This window comes from Cuculus canorus, chromosome 3, assembly GCF_017976375.1.
Source record: "Cuculus canorus isolate bCucCan1 chromosome 3, bCucCan1.pri, whole genome shotgun sequence".
Lineage (NCBI taxonomy): Eukaryota > Metazoa > Chordata > Aves > Cuculiformes > Cuculidae > Cuculus > Cuculus canorus.
Genome location: NC_071403.1, coordinates 119172462 through 119195027, shown reverse-complemented (window position 1 = coordinate 119195027; position 22566 = coordinate 119172462). Strand labels below are relative to the sequence as shown.

Genomic DNA, 22566 nt, shown 5'->3' with positions numbered 1-22566 from the left:
CACCTATAGGTAAAGTTTAGAATCAGACTACCCAGCAGTGCATTTGAGGTAGAGATGCATCTCTCAGTTCCTATGTATAAGGAAGGGTTTCTAAAGGACTTCAGGTCCTAGGCACCCTTCAGGCACTCAAAAGCAACACCTGAAGGGCAGTTTAGCCCCGAGTCACCTTTCACAGGCAATGATTCAGTTCACCTCAGAGCTGAGTTGCCTGTTGGATGCCTGCAAAAATGACCCTGTCACTCCATTTCCTTTCATACGAAGCAATACAGAGCACAGTTCCAGGTAAATGCTGTTTCTTCAACTCCTTGGAGGTGCTGGGAGTGATTACTCTACAGCTTCTCTCCTCCCCCTGTTACATGAGCTCATTAGCCTCTTGGCTACGTCTCTGCTAGTAAATTAAACCATGCCAGAGCCCATTCTTCAGCCCTGAAGCCAACTGGCATGGCCCGACGCCTACATATTATTAAACTCTCTTACACTCTGAAAAAAGAAGGCTGCATCCAAACTGCTTTTCTGGAGAGCCCTGGTCCATCCTGACTCCCAGCAACACGCAGAAGCTGTCTCAGACCAAACCATGTGTTTCAGCAGCGTGACAGCACGGACCATCAAGACCACCTCACTAGCACAGGTCTAAGGGAATGCTGAAAGTGAAGAATCCTTTTTGAGTAATCACCAAGGAGCAGCACAGTGCTGAGAAAGAGTCTGGGAGATGGGAAGAGCCAAAAAAATTCAATCTAAAAAAAAACTATGAAACAAACTTTGAGCTTTTACCTAGAAACCAACTCCAAACAAAACTGTCAGCCAGGTCTCCTGGGTTCCCCATTGCTTATGGCAGCAAGACAAGGGATGCCAAGGCTGGACAGGGAGCTTAAATTTCCCTGGTCATGGGAGGTGACATGCCATGGCTGGAGGCTGGGACGAAGGACTGATGTGCTCAGGGTATCCCCAAAGCCCTCTTCCTACCTTCCCTGTCTTGTATGTTCTTTCACCTCACTCCTATCCAGGATGGGGGTGGAGAGGCAGGCAGAGAGGACTGTGCTTCAAAGCTACCATAAAACAAGGGAGAGTTGCAGGAGCGACACGAATCAAGCAATGACTTGGGGGTAAACGCACTGTACAGAAAGCCTTAGGATCATTTTGCCCAGGGCCAACTCCAAGGCTTTTTTTCCCCTCTTTCTAATTGGCTGTTAAATTTTGTACATATCATTGACCTTTCTAAATACTGCTGAGTAGCTGGAGGTGTTGGGAACTAATCCTGCCTGTGAAGACCCTGGGGTTGTGCCGCGCTGACTCTATCTGTCGGTGTATAGTGCTCTGCGAACGCTTTTTTCTCTCACTTACTGACATGCTGAAATTTACTGCCCTGTGTCAGTGAGATCAAGAAAGCCTTTTAACTCTGAAAGCTCCAGGAACCGGCTCCAGCACATGCTTCAGGATTTATCCATCAGTTTGTTACGCCTTGTTTGTCCAAGAAACAGTCAAGACCGAACGAGTCAGGAATGACAGAAATAGTACATGAAGTCACAGTTGCTTCACTTGAAAGCACAAGCATTTGTGTAATTTTCCTACCAAATAAATAAATATACGTGTGTTCGGCGAGCAAATAAGGAAATGTCAGAGGAAAGGCATTACAGGCAGGTTTTTACAGATGCCAGCTGATTCTTGCCTGCTCCTCCAAGCGAGTATAATACAGATTCCCGCAAGTATCAGTTCTTTCTGGTCAGAAAGGCAATCACTGGGATCATACACACCCACAAATCTCTTGAACGCTACCACGAGCGAGCCCTAGGAAACAGCTGTGAACACTAGAGTGAAGCTGGAAGACAAACACGTAAGTAAAAATGCTGAGCACCCTCTGCTCTTTCCCTCACCTCTCCTCACTGCCTTCCTGGCTTCTGTACAGCCCCGTGCTGACTTCTCTCTCCCTTATATAGATCCCTTTTACCATCAGTCATATCAAGCCACCAACATCCGCAACACAGCATCGGTGCCCGAGTTCACAAACGCTGACTTCTCCTACAGAGCGAGACCCATGCTGGATTCCCGCATGACCAGCAGTCTCTGATCCCTTCCCTGTCCCTCCCGCACGCCGCAGGACCGAACCACAGCCCCTTGCCCACCCATGAACCAACCAGCATCCCACCACCACCTCCCTCCTGACCACCTGCCTGGACAGGACCATGGGCATCATCGGAGAAGTTTGCAAGAGAGAAGTGAAAGCTCTCACCGCCTTAGGTTCCCAGCAGCCTGAAAAGTAGAGCTGAGCTGCTCGGAGAGAAGAAAGTTATTTTACCGTTCAGTTCTTCATCACTGCTTGCAGTGGGTTGGGAGCTGAGCCCGTGGGGATGGCAAGAGCAGGAATGCAGCGTGACAGGCGAGTGCGTGAGGTATGCCCCAGCCTTCTCACATCCTCCCCAAAAGCTGCCAGTTGGGAGGGCGGACGCCTTGTGCGTCTGCGGGAGGAGAGGAGCGCGGAGCGGAGCGCAGGAGCGAGTGTCGAGGAGGGCAGCAACAGGAAATGACACAGAAACTTCACCAGGCTCCAATCCAAACTTGGCCCCTGACATGAAAGAAAGGGGAGGCAATTTGGGGGGGGGAGAGAAATTTTTCCCCCTCATTAACCAGCCTAAAAATCTGCTGACTGGAAAAAAAAAAAAACAGCACTGTGACAAGTTTTATTAAAGCAAGGAACGAATGGGGGGAGGGGGGATTCCCGTCAGAGTTTATTTATTTGAGCAGGGGCAGTGTGATGCTGTTAGACACTGAGAGCAAAATGCCATTTTCAGCAGCTTTCTGCCTTTTCTAAACTCCTCAAATGTTCCAGCTTGTGCCCGAGGGCAGCAGGCAGGCAGCAATGTCCCCTTTGCACCCAGTGGGTCAGCCACTGCCTGTGAAAGCCCAGCTAATTCTGCCCAGGATTCCAAAACGCAGCACTGTCCACAGTTCCCGGTGCATGGGGATGGCTGAGCAGATGGACCAGGGCTGCTGGGGTCCTGCGCACAGCCTGGTGAGGAGCACGCAGCTCCACACACTTCAGGGACAAGGCAGGCAGCAGCCCAAGCACCAGTGAGGCAGGAGTATGGCATGACCCACAGAAGGAGAAAATCACCCTGGACATGTGGTCAAACCTTTGCCTTGATGGGTGCAAGATACTGCCTGAAGAGAACAAAGCTGGATGGATATCTTCCAGCAAGGCAAATCCTCTGAACGCCTCTCTACACACTGGAGACAATGGCTATTGAACCGGGTGGCAGCTTTTAAAGCATCCTTTAGACCTAATACCTGGTATCCACGTGTCCTTGAAAGCAGCCCAGAGCTCGTTTGACTTTAGGATCTCTGCAAATCCCACCTGCCTTTGCAGTAGGCAGTGCCATAAACCCCCTGCAAGGAGCCCATGGCACTTTTTATGGAGTCCTCTTGTCTTCCCAATTTAGGACCTACACCACCACTGTATGGTAGATGAGATGTCCACACAATAGGTCACTCTAGACCGAGGAGCAGGTCAATAGAAACTTTTCACTTGGAAGTAGGTGAACTACCCCTCATTCTGCTCCAAGTTGTCCCACCAGATACAATAAGCTCTAGAGACAGTTGGAACCCAATCCTAAACTCAGATTCAACTCTCTCCTGGAAAGAAAAAAAATAGAAACATAGTCATTCTGGCCACAAATTTGGAAGTGGTGGGAGATTGTTTTCCTTGAAAATTGAGCTTTCTCAGGATAAAGATGGCCTTACTGAGACCCCTCCACTTCCCAATCAGTTTAAAAGGAACATAATATTCCTATTAAAGTAAGAACTTTAAAATAGTCCTATTTTATAGGGATATCTTAAGGCCAGGTGAGATCACTTGCTTGATCATTTCAATCGCCTGGTCTGATCACCTGCAATGTTGTGTCAGAAGCCAACACCAGAACCACCACCAATTATGGCACGTCTTTCAAGGAGACATCCCACCCTGAAACAGAGGCTTTCAGCATCTGCCCCAGATAAGTTATTTCAGTGGCTATCACCTTGTCAAGAAGAAAGGCTGCCTTTGTAATCTGTATTTGTCTGGCCTCACCCTCCACCCTCAACTCGGACCATCACTCAACAATCTGCTCCAGGGAGCTACAGATCGGGCACGGACAGAGAAAGGCTGCAGCCCACCAAGGTACAGCCCAACCTCAGTTTACCCTCAGCACAGCAGGAATATTTCAAGCCTGGGCATAGCTGGGGTTCCTCCACTTTCTGGTTAAAAGCACTCAGGCCATGCAGCATTAAGTAGAAACTGGAGCCCACTGTTCCCTCGCTACGTAGGCACAACCTTACAAAACCACAGACAAGTTGTTTCATAACCTTGTCCTGAATAAATAACATTAGCTGAGCCCTTTTAGTCTCTCACAGTAAGGCAGATTTTACAGACAGACCACAAATTGTGCTCATCACTCTCTCAAGATCCATTTCCATTGCACCAAAGTCCTTTTTGAAATGTGCCTACCAGAACTGGATGTGGTATTACATTAAGGATCCCACATAGGCTGTAAAATTTTAGCACACTCAGACTGGTATCCAGTTGCTCCATCAGCAGCATCTTTCTTTTTGCTATGCCTTTGTAAATGTGGTAGCATGTTAACAAGCTGAATTAGGCATTTATTGTTATAGTATCATTTTACTCCAAACTTCAACCTTAAATACAAAATACTTTAAGATTTGGCATTTATACAGCATTCAACACACGCTTTGATCCAAACAAGGGCTTTGACCTGCCTAACCTTTGGTGTATTTTTTTCACTCTTGTGAATGACTTGAGCACAATCTTAAGGTATCGGTTGTCACTCCCTTAACAAGAGGCTATTTTCAATTAATCAAAGAAATATAAACAGAGCTTTGTATTGAGTTCAAATAAGCTCAGAATAGCTATGCCCTTAAAACAGATGTCTAAGGCTGTGCCTCCTTTCAGATCAGAGCTGGTGTACTGTCAAGAAGAGATCTTGCAGATCTGTTCGCACAACCAGCTCAAAAAAACATTATCAGCTCCAAACCCTGACATAATCCAGCGTGGCCCATTGAAGTCAGTGAATGGGGTAGCCCACGATGCAGCTCACGGTGTCCTGGCCAAAGTCTTTATAGATTAGAGAGAACAGCGGAAGGGAATTAGATAGCGCCATATGATTTCAAAGCAAGCAGGTATCAAGCCCAGCATCCTCTACCTGTTTCCCTGTGGGTCTGATTCTGACTGGGTAAAATAATAAAAAACAGTAGGTGAAGAGATGGTAAGAGACTATTGGTGCACCTCACAATGCAATAAAGAGGGTCAGCGCTGGTCTTTGGCCCTGGAGCCAGCAGGCATGGCCCAGCCACATGCACACTGCAGGCTGAATGCCCTTAACCTCCAAAGGAGAAAAGCCCTATCCACACCGCTTGCTGGGCACGAGCTCTGGCCGATGCTAATGTTCAAGCCACACCAGAGAGCTGTCCCTGAAACGTCATAAACAAGGCCATGATGAACTTTAACAACAAGGATAAAAGTTTTCCAGCAGCAGGGCCCTGGTGCTATTTAATTAACTTAACCAACTATCTAAAATACAGCTAGTCTCAGAATGACAAGTAATCCAAAAACCTCACAAGACTTTTTCTTCATCTTGAAGCCTTGGACGAACACAGGCTTGCTCCTGTGAGTCTCAGACTTTTCTACACAGATTTAACATCCTTATTCGTTGCACTTCCAACACTGTTTTTCGTCCGTAAGCTGCCCAAGGCAAGGAACTCGTCTTCCCCTACAGCTTTGCCCTTGCAGTTTAAAGCATCCATGGGGTGGGATGCAGCTATCTCAAAGGTACATCTGAAGTAAATACCCATGCTGTCTCTCTGTAGTTAATAAAGAGAGACTGGCACTGGTGGAGGATGATTTGTTTTAGCCAAACATAGTTTAAGACAGGTTCACTGAATCACCTCTGGAGCTGTGCCTTCTGCTCCAGGGATTATTGAGGAAGCCTGGATAATCCTTTCAATCCCTGCACCTAATTTTTCAGTATCCAATATGGGAGCCAAAAGCAAGATATGTCCTAACAGAGCACAGATTATTTCATATCTATAAAATAAATATGACAATAGTGACATCGTGCCTTTTGATGCCAGGAACAAGTAATCTTGTGCACCCTCTGACTGAGGTAGGCTCTGATTAGGCAATTAGGTTTTGTGCAGTTATCGCTGGAGCCAAATAAGCTATGTGGCATTAAAGTGTATCTTCTCAGCAGGGCATCCACTCTGGATTACAAAGTGTCAAGAGAGAGGAGAAGCCACCCTATCTTTCATTCGCTCATTATGCTGAGAGTAATAAATTGAGTTTCCAATGTGATTTAATCTCAGGTAGCTTCCTGTACTTGGTTTTGTTGTACATTTATAAATATAATTAAATATCTCTTTTCTAGATGCCAGTTTCTCTCTCTAAAATCATTTACTCAACATAATCAGACAGCTTTTTTTGTTTGTGAGTTCACTCACAAACAGCACCTGCAGCAACGCCTGGGAAAGGTATGGACACCATCTTTGAGAGTAGTCACTTTGCAATTAACTTTCTTTGGCGATGAACATCACACTGATGAACAAAAATAAGACTAGTGGCAGGGGAAAAGGTATATCTCGAAAGGACAGGTTTTGTCTGTTTATTTGTGAGGATGTGCGACACGCAACCCCTTTGTGATAATTCATTCACCGATGAGGTGCTCAGGTCTCTAAGGTTTAGCTGTCCTATCCAGACAGGCAACTAAGGAGTTTCTAGAGAGAAATAATACACTTTTGCATTTGGGTGCTGTCTAAAAGGAATGAATAAGGGGTTTGTTTTACTTGTTTGTCTTCATCTTGCCTTTTCTGGTTTGGTTTGGTTTGGTTTGGTTGTTGGGGTTAAATGAGAACTGCCCAGAGTTCAGCTTGAAATCCAATGACACCATAATCCAGGGTGGAAACCAGTGGGGCCTGCGGATGAAAGACCCACGCTACCCTGGGTAGGGCTGGAAGAGGGGAACCGGCCTTTTATCCTATTGGTAAATCCATAACTAAAACCACAATACTAACTATCTGCCAAAACTTTATTAGCTATACTCTCACTTTGTTTTATCACTCAGGGGAAAATACTTCTGTTTGAAAGACTATTTTAAACCACTTGCAGCAGCAGGATTAAGGTCTGGTGAATTCAAACAGAAGGAAGTCTTATATACGATACCTTTTATTTCATGCTAGGATGCCTGAAACCCACAAGCAAAACTATAATGCCAGGGAGAAGGCTTTTCCAGTTTCATAGAGATCACTGCAGTTTTCACATGTTAATATTAGATTATCTGCTATTTTAGAATAAATATTCCTATACCTTTACAAGCATGCCTGCTCCTTCCCATATAGTTTTTGGTATTTTGGAGCCAGCAACACAGACTTCACAGACAAATGACCTTTAAAAATGAATGAAGGTCTGTAACATTCACATCCTACATATTTTACAGCAGGAGGAAAGCTGGTTTTGGCTTCTCCCCTCTCCCTGCTTCCCCACCCCAAACATAAGAATTGTTGCTCTCAAGTCCGTCCCTCTCCAGAAAAAATCTGACCTACAAATGGCTTTCTCATAACTCAGCAGACTAGTTTAGTCCTCAGATGGATTTATCATTAACCACATAAGCACATGTTGTCCATTCTGTCCAACCTAATGAATGTGCTATAAATAAAACATCTCTAAAAGAAGGTTTCACCATACTTACCCAAGCTGTTGCTGCAAGTCCTTGTAACTCCCAAACGTACTTATGTTAGAAACATTAATCACTTGATTATAATTCAAAGCATCAGCTTTCTACAGCTGAAACTCCCTAGCACTTGACTTTGGCTGGACCTCTAACCTCAACTTATCACTTTCAGACATACTCCACATTTTCTTCCTTAATCTGTCACTAATGTAGAAAAGATGTGGGAAGTCACTTTTGAATGGTATTTTTAACCTGGGAGTGTCTCATTAAAAGGAGAACTTCGTTGAAGACAAAATCTTTCCCATTTTGCTTTGCATCGCAATCGGAAAATACCAGAGGTGCATTTCACCACAACTCATGTCATTTAAAACCAAAGCAACTTAAACAAAAAGGAAATGATTTTAGAAAAGACACTATGACAGTAAATCCTACCTATCCCACAAATGTTTTATATGATCATAGGATTATCTGTAGAGCTTTGTATCGCCCATCCTGAAGGAAGGAAGCTGAATCAAGCCATCTATTAATTCTGACTTGCCTTCTCATTCATTAAGAGTGTACGTGGACAGTTTGGGTTGTTTTTAGCAGATAATATAGAGATCATATTTCATCTCAACTGAAGTTTTTCAAAGCCCAAGAAAACAAACGATTAATTGTAGGAAATTATTTTTAAACAACATATGCTTTGGTCTGGAAATAGAAAGATGAAGATAAAACTCCCAGAAGGACAGCCACAGCTAATGACAGCCTGAGAGGAAATGATCACACATTCTCAGTTCTTCTGATGGATGTTCTCCTAGCCTTATAATCAGAAGATTCTTATGTCAATAAATCACTGAAGCATGATAACAGATGAAGGTGAGTTTGGACATGAAATGATCCACGGTGAAGGATTACAATAAAGGAGGAAAAGGAAGGGAAGCCAAATACAGTTTTATAAACTGCATCCTCAGCTTGTGAGGACTTGTAGATAATAAATGTCATTCCTCTTCCACATTATCTAGGAGATTAAGAATGTTTCTCAATGTATAACTGCTGGGAAGCCTCTGTAGCACCTTCTTAAGTTACTCCAGGAGGTTTACATTACATCAATTGCTTTATTTTTCCATCAGCTACGGTTTCATTTACAAAGAGGAACTTAAAAGTACCTTTCTTCTTTTGACATCTTTTGGAAGAAGTAGTCTGCAGCGGCAGAAAAGGAGAATCCAGGCAAAACACTGGATTATGAGCTTCCAAGGTTTGTCAGATTCTGCTTCGAAATTCCAGCAAGTTTTCTAATATGACCTTATCCTGCCTGAATGATCCTGTGTCACAGAGGTTTCAGCAAGGTATCTACACCTCCATTTAGTCTATATACAGAGCTGATGGTTTCTATATTCAGCAAAACCACTCAGCTGTCAATCTACGTGTATGGCAGTTTGCGGTTATCAAGGAAAGCATTTCCCTGAGCACTTCAGAAGTAAATAAATGCATTTGCGGTGCTATTACTGATGGATCAGTTCCATTCTCTGCTTTTTTCTAATGTTTTGTGCGCTGCAGAATACAACCCTGGTCATCTGAAGCAAACCAAAGCCACGCTTATATACAGCAAGTTCAAACCAGAAGGTTATTAAAATGAGGCAGTTTGCCAACAAGGCAAAATTTGCTTTGAGCGATGAAAGCCAGAGGCGTACCAGACACCTAGGAGAAAAAGGACAGAAGTGCACTGGCTACTTTGAGGATGCTTAGGACTGAAATACAAATTGAGGTGCTTCCCATGTAGATTATAATTATCAGTTTTACCACAACATGGAGAGGTCTCCAAGCTGATGCCCCACTAATGTGACAACGCCACCTCACGCTGCAGGACAGCACTTGGTAGGTCAATGCATCAGCTCAGTCCAGATGCAGTGAAGCCGTGCAAGGGAAATTGCTTCTTGAACTGATAAGCCCTACCAACAGAGCACATTAGTTTGGGTGCCGTGTGGGCATTGTCCTACCCCATATGGAGACAGCCCAGACACCTCCATACTATACTGTATTCTGCAGTAATATAAATTGGGGATTATAGAGTTTCACTACAGCTCTCAGAGCTTCCCTTGCTGGGACTACAGATGAGGTGGCTCTGGCATCATCTACCTAAATACTTACAACTCCAGGCTGCAGCAGCTAACAGAGAGAGAGACCAGCTGGGCAGTCAATGGGACAGCCTTACAAGTGATGAGAAGGACTTGGGGATGCTCATTGGTGAGAAGCCTGTCATGAGCCGGCAACGTGATCACAACCCAGAAGGCCAATGGTGTCTTGGGCTGCATCAAACAAAGCGTGGCCAGCAGGGCGAGGGAGGGGTTTCTCCCTTTCAACTCTGCTCTCATGAGACTCTACTTGGAGTCCTGTGTCCAGCTCTGGAATCCTCAACATAAGAAGGAGATGGAACTGTTGGAACGGGTCCAGAGGAGGCTACAAAGATGGTCTGAGGGCTGGAGCACCTCTGCTATGAGGACAGGCTGAGAGAGTTGGGCTTGTTCAGCCTGGAAAAGAGAAGACTGTGGGGAGACCTTACAGCAGCTTCCAGTACCTGAAGGGGCTCCAGGAAAACTGGAGAGGGGCTTTTTCCAAGTGCATGGAGTTATAGGATGAGGATGGGTGGCAGCCGGGTTGGAACTGGATGGGCTTTAAGATCCTTTCCAACCCAAAGCATTCCATGATTCTATATTCCAATAGAAAATAAGGACAATTCATCTCTGTAATGACTGCTTTGTACTCCATGGAATACTGGGGACAGCATTTCTGTTATTTTCGTTCTTGCCAAGGTTTCTGTATGTAGCTATGTTTAAAGAGAAGCACTGAAAACACACATGAATGGACATTAAATTACAGAATGTCCCTCCAGGCTTTCTAAGCCGTCACAAGCCAGAACAAGAGACAAGTACATGTTAACATAAATTCTAAACTTATGTGTAATTTTACCCATATAGAAATTGAAAGAGTAGAGAAGAGGGAAAATTAAGAACAAACGGCAAAAAGAAAAAAAAAAAAAAGTAAGAGGAAATAAAAGCCCCTATAAATACGCTCTACCATCTGAGAAAAAGAAAGCAGAATACCTGGCGTCCAGTGTTGCGGTCTGTGGTCTGCTGTGAATGGATGCATGAGCCTGTGGCATGGAAATGAGTCAGAATTACAGTCCCAGGGAACACACTCCATCGGAGCAGTCTAACTCATCTAAGACTTACAGATCTGATTCTCGCCATATGATTCTTGCCAGATGTGTTGCAGACTATTTTAACATACTCTTCAGCTGAGACACACCACTTCCACCCTAAGAGCACTTCATTCTTAAAATGTAAAGAACTGAGTGCTTCTAATCAGCATAGGAATAATCTTAAATTACACCTTTGTGCTACAAAGCCTCTGCTCTTGAAATATGGAGGCAGCTCAAAGAAATAAAGGGGTTTCCAGGCCCTCTTTCCATTGTTCTTGAATGAAGCAAGGTATGGATTTCTCGCTCTGGAAGCACATTTGGAAATGTCTATCCTTGCCCACATTAGATTTGTGCCATAGTAAAGAAATCGTGACTTCCACCAATATTATAGATGATGAAGAAAACTCCTAGCTTGAAACTAAATATTGTTTATTATAGAATTATTGAATGGGTTGGCTTGGAAGGGACCTTGAAGCTCATCCAGTTCCAACCCTGCTGCCGTCGGTAGGGACACCTCCCACCGGCCCAGGCTGCTCCAAGCCCCATCCAACCTGGCCTTGAACACCTCCAGGGATGGGGCAGCCACAGCTTCCCTGGGCAACCGTTTGTTACATGGAGATCAACTCTTTAAATATGCTGATACTAAAGCCATGAAGAGTCAGCTGCAAAGCCTCAGACTGCCACAGCAATGCTCCCGTGAAGTCAACTGTTTGAAAATCCACCCCTGAACTAAGACATCAAAATCTTCCCAAACCAGGTGGTTCATCTTGGCAGAAGAGCAAAAAATTGCACATATCAACCAGGAATCACCTCACTGGTACTCAACCCCTTACCTACAAGAAAGAAGGAATTGCAACACAAGAAAAAGAGAAGTCTTTGGCAACACACTATGAGACAAAAGAATAAACAGAAAGCTCACCTGGCACAGTAGGCGTAGAAAAAAACTGCCGGCTTCCAGCACCAGTGTTGTAATGATTGTGAAGAAATCTCCTCCTCCCTGGCCTGGCATTTGTTGAATTGAATAGCTAGAAAGACCTTTAAAATTGGAGGTGGAGCTACCTTTATGTCACAGGAACAGCCACATCTCCAGCAGCAGCACTGCTGCTAGGAAACATTACATAAACAAGTTCGTGTCAGGTCACAACCAGAAGATGGTCGGAGGCAGAAACACTCCAGTAGGCATTATTTTTCCTCAGCACAGCTAAAAGCAGGCATTTTTTTTTTAAAAAAAAAAAAAAAGTAAAACATCACTGTGGTTGCAGACACTATTTATTAATAGCAGGATGGCTGTGCAGCTAGTTTGCACCACTGACACCAAAACCATCTTTGCAGCACTAGGTTGGTGGAAAGCATAAGTTTTCAATGAAGAGTTATTTAAATTAAGGCACACAACCTACTGGAAGACCTTCTGTGGAAATCTTTTTGTTCTTGAGGGCAAAGATCTGTTCCCCAATCCAAATCTCTCAGTAGCTACTTATCCATGAGCACGTCCCAGAAGAAAACATAAGATCAAAGATCCCATTCTTAAAAATTAAGAAGGTAATAAGACATTGAGGGGTGATGAAAGCCTTCTTCCCACTTTTGCAGCACTGTCAATGCCTTCTCATTTCTAACAGAGATTATAGAAGCAATGGAAAAAGTCCCATGAAAGTGCAGACTTCATGACTCAAGGAGCTCAGAAAGAGCATTTGCTCTGTCGGAACCCCATAGGACATGGTTGGAAGATACACATTACACAGAAATCAAACTGCCTTAAAATCCTATCAAAATATTATGTTGCACTTCAAACATTCTTCCCTAAAGAGGAGGTCGTGAAAATGATAGGCCAAAGGGATATTCTCTACCATATGACATCACGCTTAGCATATAAACTGGTGAGAGATGGCCAGAGGCCATCCTACTCAGGGTCTGGCTGGACATCACTTGGTGAGTGGTGAGCAACAATTATTATCATTATCATTTTTGTTGTTGTTATCATTATCTTATAATTTATTTCAATCATTAAAGCGTTATGTCAAGCCACAAACCTTCTCGCTTTTGCCCTTCTGATTCTCTCCCCCCTCCCAGCAGGGTGAGGATGGTTGAGCAAGCAGCCGTGTGGTGCTTTGTTGCCGACTGGGGTTAAACCACAACACCGATAAAAGTAATAGGTTTGATGTAATGGGCTTCTGAAAAGCCCCAGACTTGAATTATTGAGTAACAAACTTGACTGTTTTAAAAACAACATAGTACAGTGTAGATATGTAGATTAATTGGAGACCAGTGAACTGATACCTTTTACAAATTAAATAGTAAATGGCAAAAGTTCACTCAGCAAGTGAACTTTTGTTTCAATATAGATCCCGGCTTACCAGTTGTTACTTAATATTTTTATTGCTGACACGGGAGAAAGAAATTGAATTCTTACCTGATAACTTTCTGACATTTTGGAAGTGGTATGGAATAAAGAGGACGATAAAGCAAAGCAATCTCAAGAACATCGAGTAAACTGCACATAAGCAAAGAGTATGAATTTCAGTACAGACATACGGCAAGTCCTGAATGTAAGATAAAACAATGGAAATCTTGCTTGTCATACATGAGAAAGGAGGCCAGAGGCAAATCTGGAAAGGCCTAGCAAGTTATAGAATCTAATTGAGCTAATATGGACTACCAGTCTGATATCTTCAACAGGGCAATGCATGTATTTGAGGTGTAATACCAAAAGGAAGCAAAGAAATTAGATATTATCCAAATCTGGCATTGGGGCAACAGCTGCTGGTATTCAGAGCCTATTTCAAAGGCTGCAGATACAAAGAAATGGGAAAGAATTCAGGGAAAAGGTGCAAGAATGAATGAAGAATTTGGAAAACTCATTCAGCAGAAAGACATGACAAGGTTTACCTCTTTAGCTTTATAAAGAAAAGGCTGAGGTGTTCCTTAATGATAAACTATAAGTAATTAAAGAGAGGACACAAATTAGCTAATGAGTTTTCTTCAGCTTTAAGAGTAAAAGATCTAGCAATGGCCAATAGGTAGAAGTTAAATCTAGACATTTGGAACAGAAAATAAATCCAGTTGCTTTAAGAACGTTGCAAGGACTGTGAGATACCTGCAGTCACTGGGAATCTTCAAACGAGCTTTTTAAAAGTTTTGCTCCAGTTCAAACAGCAATGAATTCATAGAATCACAGAGATAGTTTTGGTTGAAAGGGACTTTAAAGATCATCCAGTTCCATCCCCGCTGCCATGGGCAGGGACACTTCCCAATAGGGCAGGTTGCCCAAGGAATTGAGGGAGGCCTCATGGCCTCTTGGTCTCAGTAACCTATTAATTAAGTGACAGGGCTTCAAATGCTCCTGTGGGAGGCTATTTTACAACCTAATAAATGTCATCTTTGGGAAAACTTCATGAGATTCTGCTTTTTCCTTTAACACACTACTAATAGACCACGCTGAGTAACTGATTCCCTTGTTTTCCGTTCCTGTCAAAGGACAATTAAAATAATGGTCTTTCAGCAGTAATAGGTAATAACACCTTTTCTAAAACCTGTAAAGAATGATCTGAGAATGAATCAAGCAATTAAATCTTAGTTCTTAATCATTCCTCCTACTCAAGTCCCAAACCAACGTTCGCTTAGGCATGGAAACATGTGATGAATGTTTCTTTCATCCAAGCACTGGAGAAGGAAATGTGGCATTTTTGACCCTCAGAGCGCCATATTTTATGGTATCTCTACTCAAACAAAAAGACTCCATGGAGGAAACTGAGATTCTTGCAGGGACTGAAATAAATGTGATCCTGTGGTTAATGATATCTCTCTCTCTCTCTCCATTATCACCTGCCTTTTGGCTGTGGCTTGCCTCGTTTGTCACTCATCCTTTAATTTGCCTCCTAATCTCCATCCTCCTATCTAGTGCATGTTTCCTTAGGACCCCAAAGATGCAACTCCATTGTGTAAACGAAATCCATTAAGACATTCCCGGCCCCAGGGAGTTCACAAACAGAATATAAACCAGTCCCGTTGAACTGGTGGCCTGCAAATGGATAATCCAGCACAGATAATCCCACCCTTGCAAAAGAGACGCACGGTTACGTAGCGCTCCTGGGGCACCACAGCACTGTCTAATGGATGAATAACTTCTTCTGCGCCTTACAACTAGTGATGGACAACGCCAAGAAAAGCATTCTGAAATGAGAGCAAATTTGCTTCGCATATCTCTCTTCCTGCCTCTCTTTCCTGATATGGGATGAGGTTACCTGTGCAGCTCCGTTTGCCCAGACGTGGGCAGCAAGGCAAGCTGCGTCTCCCCATCCCTTTTCCCAGCCAGCACCATGATCTTCTCCTCTCAGTAGGACTGCTGAACACCCACCACCAAAGGCAAGAAATAACAGATGACCCAAGGAACTAAAACTCCTTTCTCAAAGCAATGACGGTAGTCTGCAAAGGACAATCTTGAAGCACAGCTTCCAGTGAGTAAAACTCAGGCCTCTGGAAATAGTCTGGGGAAGAGTAAATTCAGCAGGAAAGCAGACACCCTACGAGTCTCTATTGCTTCCCTAGCCCGCTGTCTGACATGTTTAATAGTATCAAGATACTTACTAGAAGCATGATACATGTTCAAATACCAGTACAAAAAAACAGTATGTTTATGGAGTCAGCCAGGAGGCTCTGGCACGGAGACTCCAATGTGGATAGAATTGAACAAACTTTAGTTAAATAAGTGGGAGTGGTTCAATTATAGTGGAAACCAAGAGAACTTACGTTTGCTCTGAATGGTTGACCTCATGGACTTAGATATCAAAGGGAAATATCTATGGACAAGTGCGATCAGTATGATTCTAAGTACGGCCCTTAGACTGAACCTTCTTGCAACTTTTCCTGTGATTCTGATTTATCCAAAATTTGCCAGATCAAAAGTGGTTAGAATTAGTGCTTTGAAGACCATGATCTCTCCCAAGATGAGCACTATCTCAGCACTCAGGTTGCATCATAGCCACCCTTTCTTCCAAATCATTAATAAGGATCTCAAGCGAAAACAGCATCACATTGTTCCCTACTGCTCCCCTGAGGTATCTCCCACCAAGTGTTGGCACTTATTCATCACTGTGTTTCTGCTCCTTCCAGTCTGTTTTCAGCCTGTTTTATAATCTTCCTCTCCAGTCAATCTAAATTAATTTCTCAGCTCATTCTTCAAAAAACAATACATTAATTGCCTCAGTACATGAACAGACATCTTATTTACGCAAATTGAATGACCACATTCTTTTCATCTACTTGGTTTGCAGTTGGATCAAACTAAGTGATTAAGTTACGTCTGGATTTGCTTCTTACAAATCTATGTGTGTCATTCATGTTCTTTTTCAATGGTAAAGTTCACTTGTGTCGAGGGTCTGCATACTTCCTACATACCACTAGAGGAACTGAATTAATAACTGAAGAGTGCTCTGAGTCACACAGAAAACTCAATAAACTCTTCTTCACCAGAGATGAGGTTTGCTTTAAATGCTTACAGATTTCTTTGGTTAGTATTTTCTCCATTATTCTGTCACAACAAAATGCATTTCTTTCTTTTTCTATCACTTATGTTCTCTTTTGGCAACTGTCTGGAACGTTAGCTAATATACACAAGGCTCCACCTCAATGCACGGCACAGCAAATTCTTCTTCTTTCCTTATTTAGACTGTTTTACTAGAGACGGAAGCCAAAGTTATTTATTTGGATAGTTACTAGCTTTTTTAATGACTGCTCTTTATTTGTAAAGATCAATACAAGATATTTTCCTCTGTCCTCTGGTTCTTGTTTGATTCTTCCGTTTCTCAGATATAACTGCATGTGAGCCAGCTCCTTGCTTAATTGCAATAAAAACATACCAGGCAGAGCTGGTTTCCCAAGTTTTATTTCTAAGACTTTCCTGTTTCCCATATCCCTGAAACTCCTCTCACAGAGGTCATTTTCTGTCCCATTCCCAATGTATTCAGTTAATGTCAGTGTCAGGAGATAGCACAGAGATTTGGTACATCCACCAGTACTGACTTCAAGTTCTCATTCAGTGGGGCTTCCTAATGCTCTAAGACAGTTTGAGGTCTCAAACGGGATGAAAGGAGACAAGGCGAGGTAAATATGTCACTTCCACTCACAGCTCTGCTTGTGAATGTTTCCCAACTTGGGGAAAGTCAGCTAACTCACAGGAACAGCAGTAAGGTATATTGGCACACGGAAAAGTTAGTGCTTAGAGCCACTCTGCGGAGATCAGAAACCTGTTTTGAACTACATATATTGGGGGTCACCCCAGTAATAACGACAAGATTCTGGTTTAATGTCTGAATCATCAGCTTTTTGTGATTAAAAAGTGTCTTTGTGTCCTTCCACTAAACACAAATGTGAATTTCCATCGGCAGAAATGAAATAGCTGTTTCAACAGAGTTCCTGTTGAAAGTTTAGAGGCACACATACACCCCCAAGAAAAGCAAACATCTGAGCAGGAAAATGACATAAATGGAAGAAAAGTAAGTGTCCTCTACAAGGGTCCCTGCCCTTTTAAAGCAGACAGACTTCTCCAAAGAGTGAAGAGAACAGCTTGTTCCAGCTGCCCTGTGACATAATGTAATAACTGCCAGGGCAGCTCTGGGACAGCAAAGTGGGGAGAAAATAAAGGCAAAACATTGCCTTGGTTCAGAAGATGTGAAACTCTCAAATAGCTGAACACCAAACTATTAAACATTTCTGGCTCCCTACTATGTCCCAGCAGACAACGTATCTACCTCACACACATGTGCAAGTGAAGCACAAGCACAGAGATGGTGATGGAGAAGTAGGAGGCTAATGGTCACAACTTATATCTGAAAACCTCACTTACTTGGGGTCTGAAAAGAGAACGAGCACATCTGAAGACACACAATGCTGATCTTCAAAAAGACCAGTGCTTGAGCAAGCTTGGGCTCTGTATCCTAAGAAAGGATGTCAAAGAAACCCAGTTGTGGAGTTCAGCAGTGATTGTTTGATGAGATGAGAAAAGCAAGACAAAAAAGATCAAAATGGACTAGTTAAGTCTCTTGATATCAGCATCTGTGACTCTTTTGCTATCAGCATTGTTACACTGAATTATTTGCCTCTGTAATCTTGACTAAGACCTATTGAAATGAGAAACAGCACATCTCAGGCAATTTGTTAAAATCACTTCAAGTCTCTGAGTGATGTTAATGATCACTGACTGAGGGCGGAGTGCAGCAAGGTGAACGGCATAATGAATGGCAGATGACAAAAATTCACCTTTCTGATGAACTTCTCTCAGTGCGCTTCCATGGAACCGCAATACACCCCATCACGTCCTACTCTTTACCTTAATTACCTTCATCACGTTCCTGGGAAGCATCCTCATACTTGTCTTTTTAAAATACCGAGCTGAAGCACAGAGAAATAAATGACTTGTCTAAGGTCGGCCCAGGTCTCCAGTGCAGGCAGAGACCTTCAACGCACTTTTGGAGCTGTAGGCGAATCTTATGGCTGGCTGGTCCTTACGATGTGCTCAGAGCTCTGCTGCTCCCTCCCCTCATGACAGCCTCTACGTCACCAGACATTGCAAAACCTGTCACGAGGAGGCAGAATATTTAAGGGCATAAGTGCCGGCGTCAGACCTTGTGAAGGTGCTTCAGGTTTGGTGCATGTGCTTTAGGAGCTGCCAGATTTAAAGACACTCAAGAAGATTTTCACAGGAGTATTCACAGAGACAGCCTGTCTCCACATGTCTATCAATAATGCCAAGTGTCAACACTTCTAGGCTAGGATCTTAAGATGCCCTTACCTGCTATAGAGTTGCTAATGGCCATTATCCCTGTTTCATACACAGAAAAAGCTGGGCACACAACAATAAAACAACTCTCTGCAGTAACTCGCAGATCAGAGCTGGAATAAAAACATTAAAAAATAAAGTATCAAGTATCCTGTACAATCTACAAAGTGATGGAGTAACTATTCTCAGAGCTTTCTCTTCCATTCCTTCTTCATCAGCCCCACCTTTCTCTGATTGCCAATCATTTCTCTTTGCTGTTGCCATTTCCTTCCTACAGTCTTTCCCGCTTTCCCTCTCCCAGTAATGATCCAACCTAGTGATTCTATGATTCTATGATCCATTCCCTCCAGCTCAGCAGCTTTGCCTCAGGTCTTTCCCTAAATTTCATTGCATTAGGCCAACTCTCTAGGACCAGATCTGCTTCTCAGGAGGGGAGCATGCAGCTGGTGGTGGCTGGAATGTAGCCAAAGGACTCCCTGTTCCCCCTAGCTGTGCTGCAGGAGGATGCTGAGTGACAATGTCAGCAAAGAGAGCAGTAAGAGGCCTTGGCCGCCTGATCAATACCCTGGGAGCAGCCTCTTGTCACTGGAAAAGGGATCTGAAGGAGAAACGTTGCTCCCCTGGCCTCACCCAAGTGATATTTCATCTATTATGAAGGAGATATGTACAGGAGGGTCTGTATGTCACCGCAGATGAGAGATTCCTGACTGGTAGGGATGTGCCTCCACCAGTCACCTCCACTCCATCAAGAGGGTAGGCAACGAGCTGAGGCTGAACAGTCAGAGGGTGAACAAACAGCATTTCAATCTGCTTATTAAAAGGGCTGTCAGGTAGAGCAGAGGGAGGGCACAGGCAGGACAGCCAGCTCCCTTGTGTTACGTGGAAGGAGCCAGGATGAAAAACAGGTTTATTTATGGCACTGCTGCTCTGATTTGAGCACACAAGGGTTTAAAAATGCACAGTGTTCATGTTCATTTATTTTTAAACTCCAGAGGAAGGTTTGGACTTACTACTTGTGCGCATGTCACTGACCTGCTCCTTGGGTCTACTATCTATGACGACATCTTCCAGTGCATCTCTCCCAGGATACACATCATTAGCTAAACCTGGCTACACACAACTTGCTCTCAGGATGCACAATGGTCAAATAAACAGGACAAGCATGATATGCAACCACAGGGAAATGAGTTTGAACAAAGCACAGGTACTCTCCTGCCTGCCTTCCCCACTAGCGTTCTCCAAGTGATGAAATGCAATGCTCTCAAATATCATGACAGAAAGCATGAATAAATAAAACATAAGGGTGCCTCTCAAAAATAAATGCTGCTCCATGATCTTTTTCCCAGGAGAATGGATTTTCCAGTGCGCGAACTCTCTCTGCGTGTGGCATCACATACTGCATGGTCTGTTCCCTATAAGCTCTAAACGTATGCTATGAATCTGCATCTGCAGTACAAATATTCTAAATCAGATGCTTATGCCATCTTCTGATCTCTTGCAGTCACACTTACACACATCGGATTTTGCCACAGGCTATCTATCATTTCTTCCTTTCCAGCATCTGAAACTCATGACCCACAGTTTGGGTTTACATATGTTTTATTGCAGTTTCTACATAATCACACAGAAAACTTTAATTCTCCCCTTACGAGGCCAAGCAGAGGCACATCACACTGGACACAGGCTGCAGCTCTACTCTGGGTCTTTTGGAAGTGTCATGACTGTATCTCTGACCACCAACAGGCTGCATTTCCACAACTGATGGAACCCTCTGAATCAAATTGCTTTGCAAGCAAAGCCTTATCCTTCACGTTCAGTTGTTTGCATACATAATTTCCCACCTCCTGCCCCAGAGTCATTAGGCAATTGCTGTTCTCTGCCTCTGAGCTCTCATCACTTCAGTTGTGGATTAAGCACGGCAGCGGTGTATGGGGTGGGCATTTTACACCACTGCAGTGCAGACACCTCTGCGAAAGCAGGTATCACCCTGGAAGGACCCGCAACACTCACAGAGCTTGTGGAGCACCAAGCCAGGATTGGGGATGAATACACAGATTCTTTGCATACAATATTTCAGACGAAAAGACCAACCTCTAATGCAGGTCAGAATGAAGCGGTGAAGTAGGTACAGGTTTCCTGTAGGCATCAAGGGGAAGCAACTCCATCCACTGCAGATTCACCATGCCTGAAGGCTGCGACTTGCCCCTCTCGTTCCTCCCTCGCCTCCATCTGTCAGGAATTCACCATGCCTGGCCTCTTCCCCATCCCAGAGTGCAAGGAGTAGACACAGCTGGTTGGCACCATCCACTTGCCAGCCACCTCTGACTAAGACTACAAAAGGGAAAAGAGGCTGTGGGTGACTCCAGCCCCTGTCTTACTGCAATACCCACCAGCTGTACAAACCCTCCTGCCTCGAGGGCTGACATAACTTGGCCCAGCGTTCACCAGAACGGTGCTGTCTGTACACACGCGTGTTAAATACCTGACCAAGTAGGGCTCACCCAGTGCCATCTGACGTCACGGGACACATTTCTGTTCACAATCAGGGAATAAGACTCTTCCAAAAGGGCATATCCAGGCACAGGTAGATTTCTAGTGGGGATATCCCTTGCTGATTGGATGCCAGAAGACAGAGGATTATTCAAGGCCAGGTTGGATGCAGTCTTGAGCAGCCTGATCAAGTGGGAGGTGTCACTGCCCATGGCAGAGGGGTGGAATAAGATGATCTTTAAGGTCCCCTCCAACTCAAACCGTTCTATGATTATTCAGCCCTTTGGAAAAGGACTAGCTAGGAAGTGGTGACAGAGAAATGCTCTTTAAAATATCTACTCTGTACACGGAGCAGATGGCACAGGGGCTTTGGAGAAGGCCTGTAAACAACCAATTGAGCTTTAGCCACAAGACGTTTCAGCTGCTTTGAGTACAGCGTGTATCACCTTCCAGCTGGGGCTGGAAACTATCAGGTCTGCTCTGCCTGCGGGGCTTTGTGAATTTGTATATTCTGAACCATTGCCAGGAGTAACTTTGGTGCTGGAGGGATCAATGCTGGGTCCTGTGCAGCGCATCAGTAAGGCAGTGACTTATCTGTGGAGAAGGGAAGCTAGGGAATTTCTCTCCCACTCTAAACTATTTCTTGGCTCTTTACATTTGTTATCAGCCCATGGGAATATATTTTCCTCTCTCCATACTTTTCTGTGGTCTGCATTATCATTCACTAAATATCAGCACGTGCTATTTATCATGAGGTCCACAGCCCTCATCCTCTCCAGGGAGTTTGCAGCTAAGTCACAGCAATAAATTTTCTGATATTCTATGGGCTTTATAGCTCTAAGAGGCACACAGCTGAAATTATTATCTCCGAGTTTTCAGCCCCTAATCTCACAGTGAAACTTCAGTCAGCAAAGGCAGAGAGGACACACACAAACGTAGGTTGTTTATACTCACAGCGGATCCAGACTCAGGCTCCAAGTCTGCTTACTAATAATGACGATTACTTTGGCTCCATTGGTTTTATAACATGTTTGAAAGGCTCAGGGAAACCACATTATCTGCAGCTCCCTTTCAACAGCACGTTTGGTTCCTAAGAGCTGCTAGGCATGTGAAGGAAACAGGGTGTGTTTGTGGACTGGGAATCAGTTATAATAACATTGTAGTGACCAAAATGAAAACCATGGTCTACAATTACCGCCATTCCTCTGTGTTTATTGCAGAACAGAATCATCCGAGACCTGACTCAAAGCCTGTTGACTACACTCAAAGATTTTGCAGCAGGTTCTACAACCACTTGGACAGGACATCATCCCTTACCAACCTGCTTTGCTCAGCGTGTCCAGGGACTTTGGCCTCTCTCCCTGCAACAGGTGTGGTCTGAGAAGCAATTCAAACCTTGACTAGAAAGGTTACTC

The 22566-nt window shown here is 43.9% G+C and overlaps 1 protein-coding gene across 6 annotated transcripts in view; it reads right to left on the bottom strand.

Annotated features, from left to right (window-relative positions):
- The window catches only part of EVA1A (eva-1 homolog A, regulator of programmed cell death), a 208062-nt gene that overhangs the window by 67880 nt on the left and 117616 nt on the right, over positions 1-22566 (bottom strand). The window contains exon 1 of one of the 6 annotated variants that reach the window (XM_054063344.1): positions 10793-10842. The exons of 4 other annotated variants lie outside the window; for them this stretch is intronic. In XM_054063344.1, coding sequence (XP_053919319.1) covers positions 10793-10838 — 46 coding nt within the window. In that variant the 5' untranslated portion in view covers positions 10839-10842. Of the gene's footprint in view, positions 1-2293; positions 2583-10792; positions 10843-22566 lie in introns of those variants that run through there. One more of the 6 variants, XM_054063343.1, reaches the window with a different exon arrangement.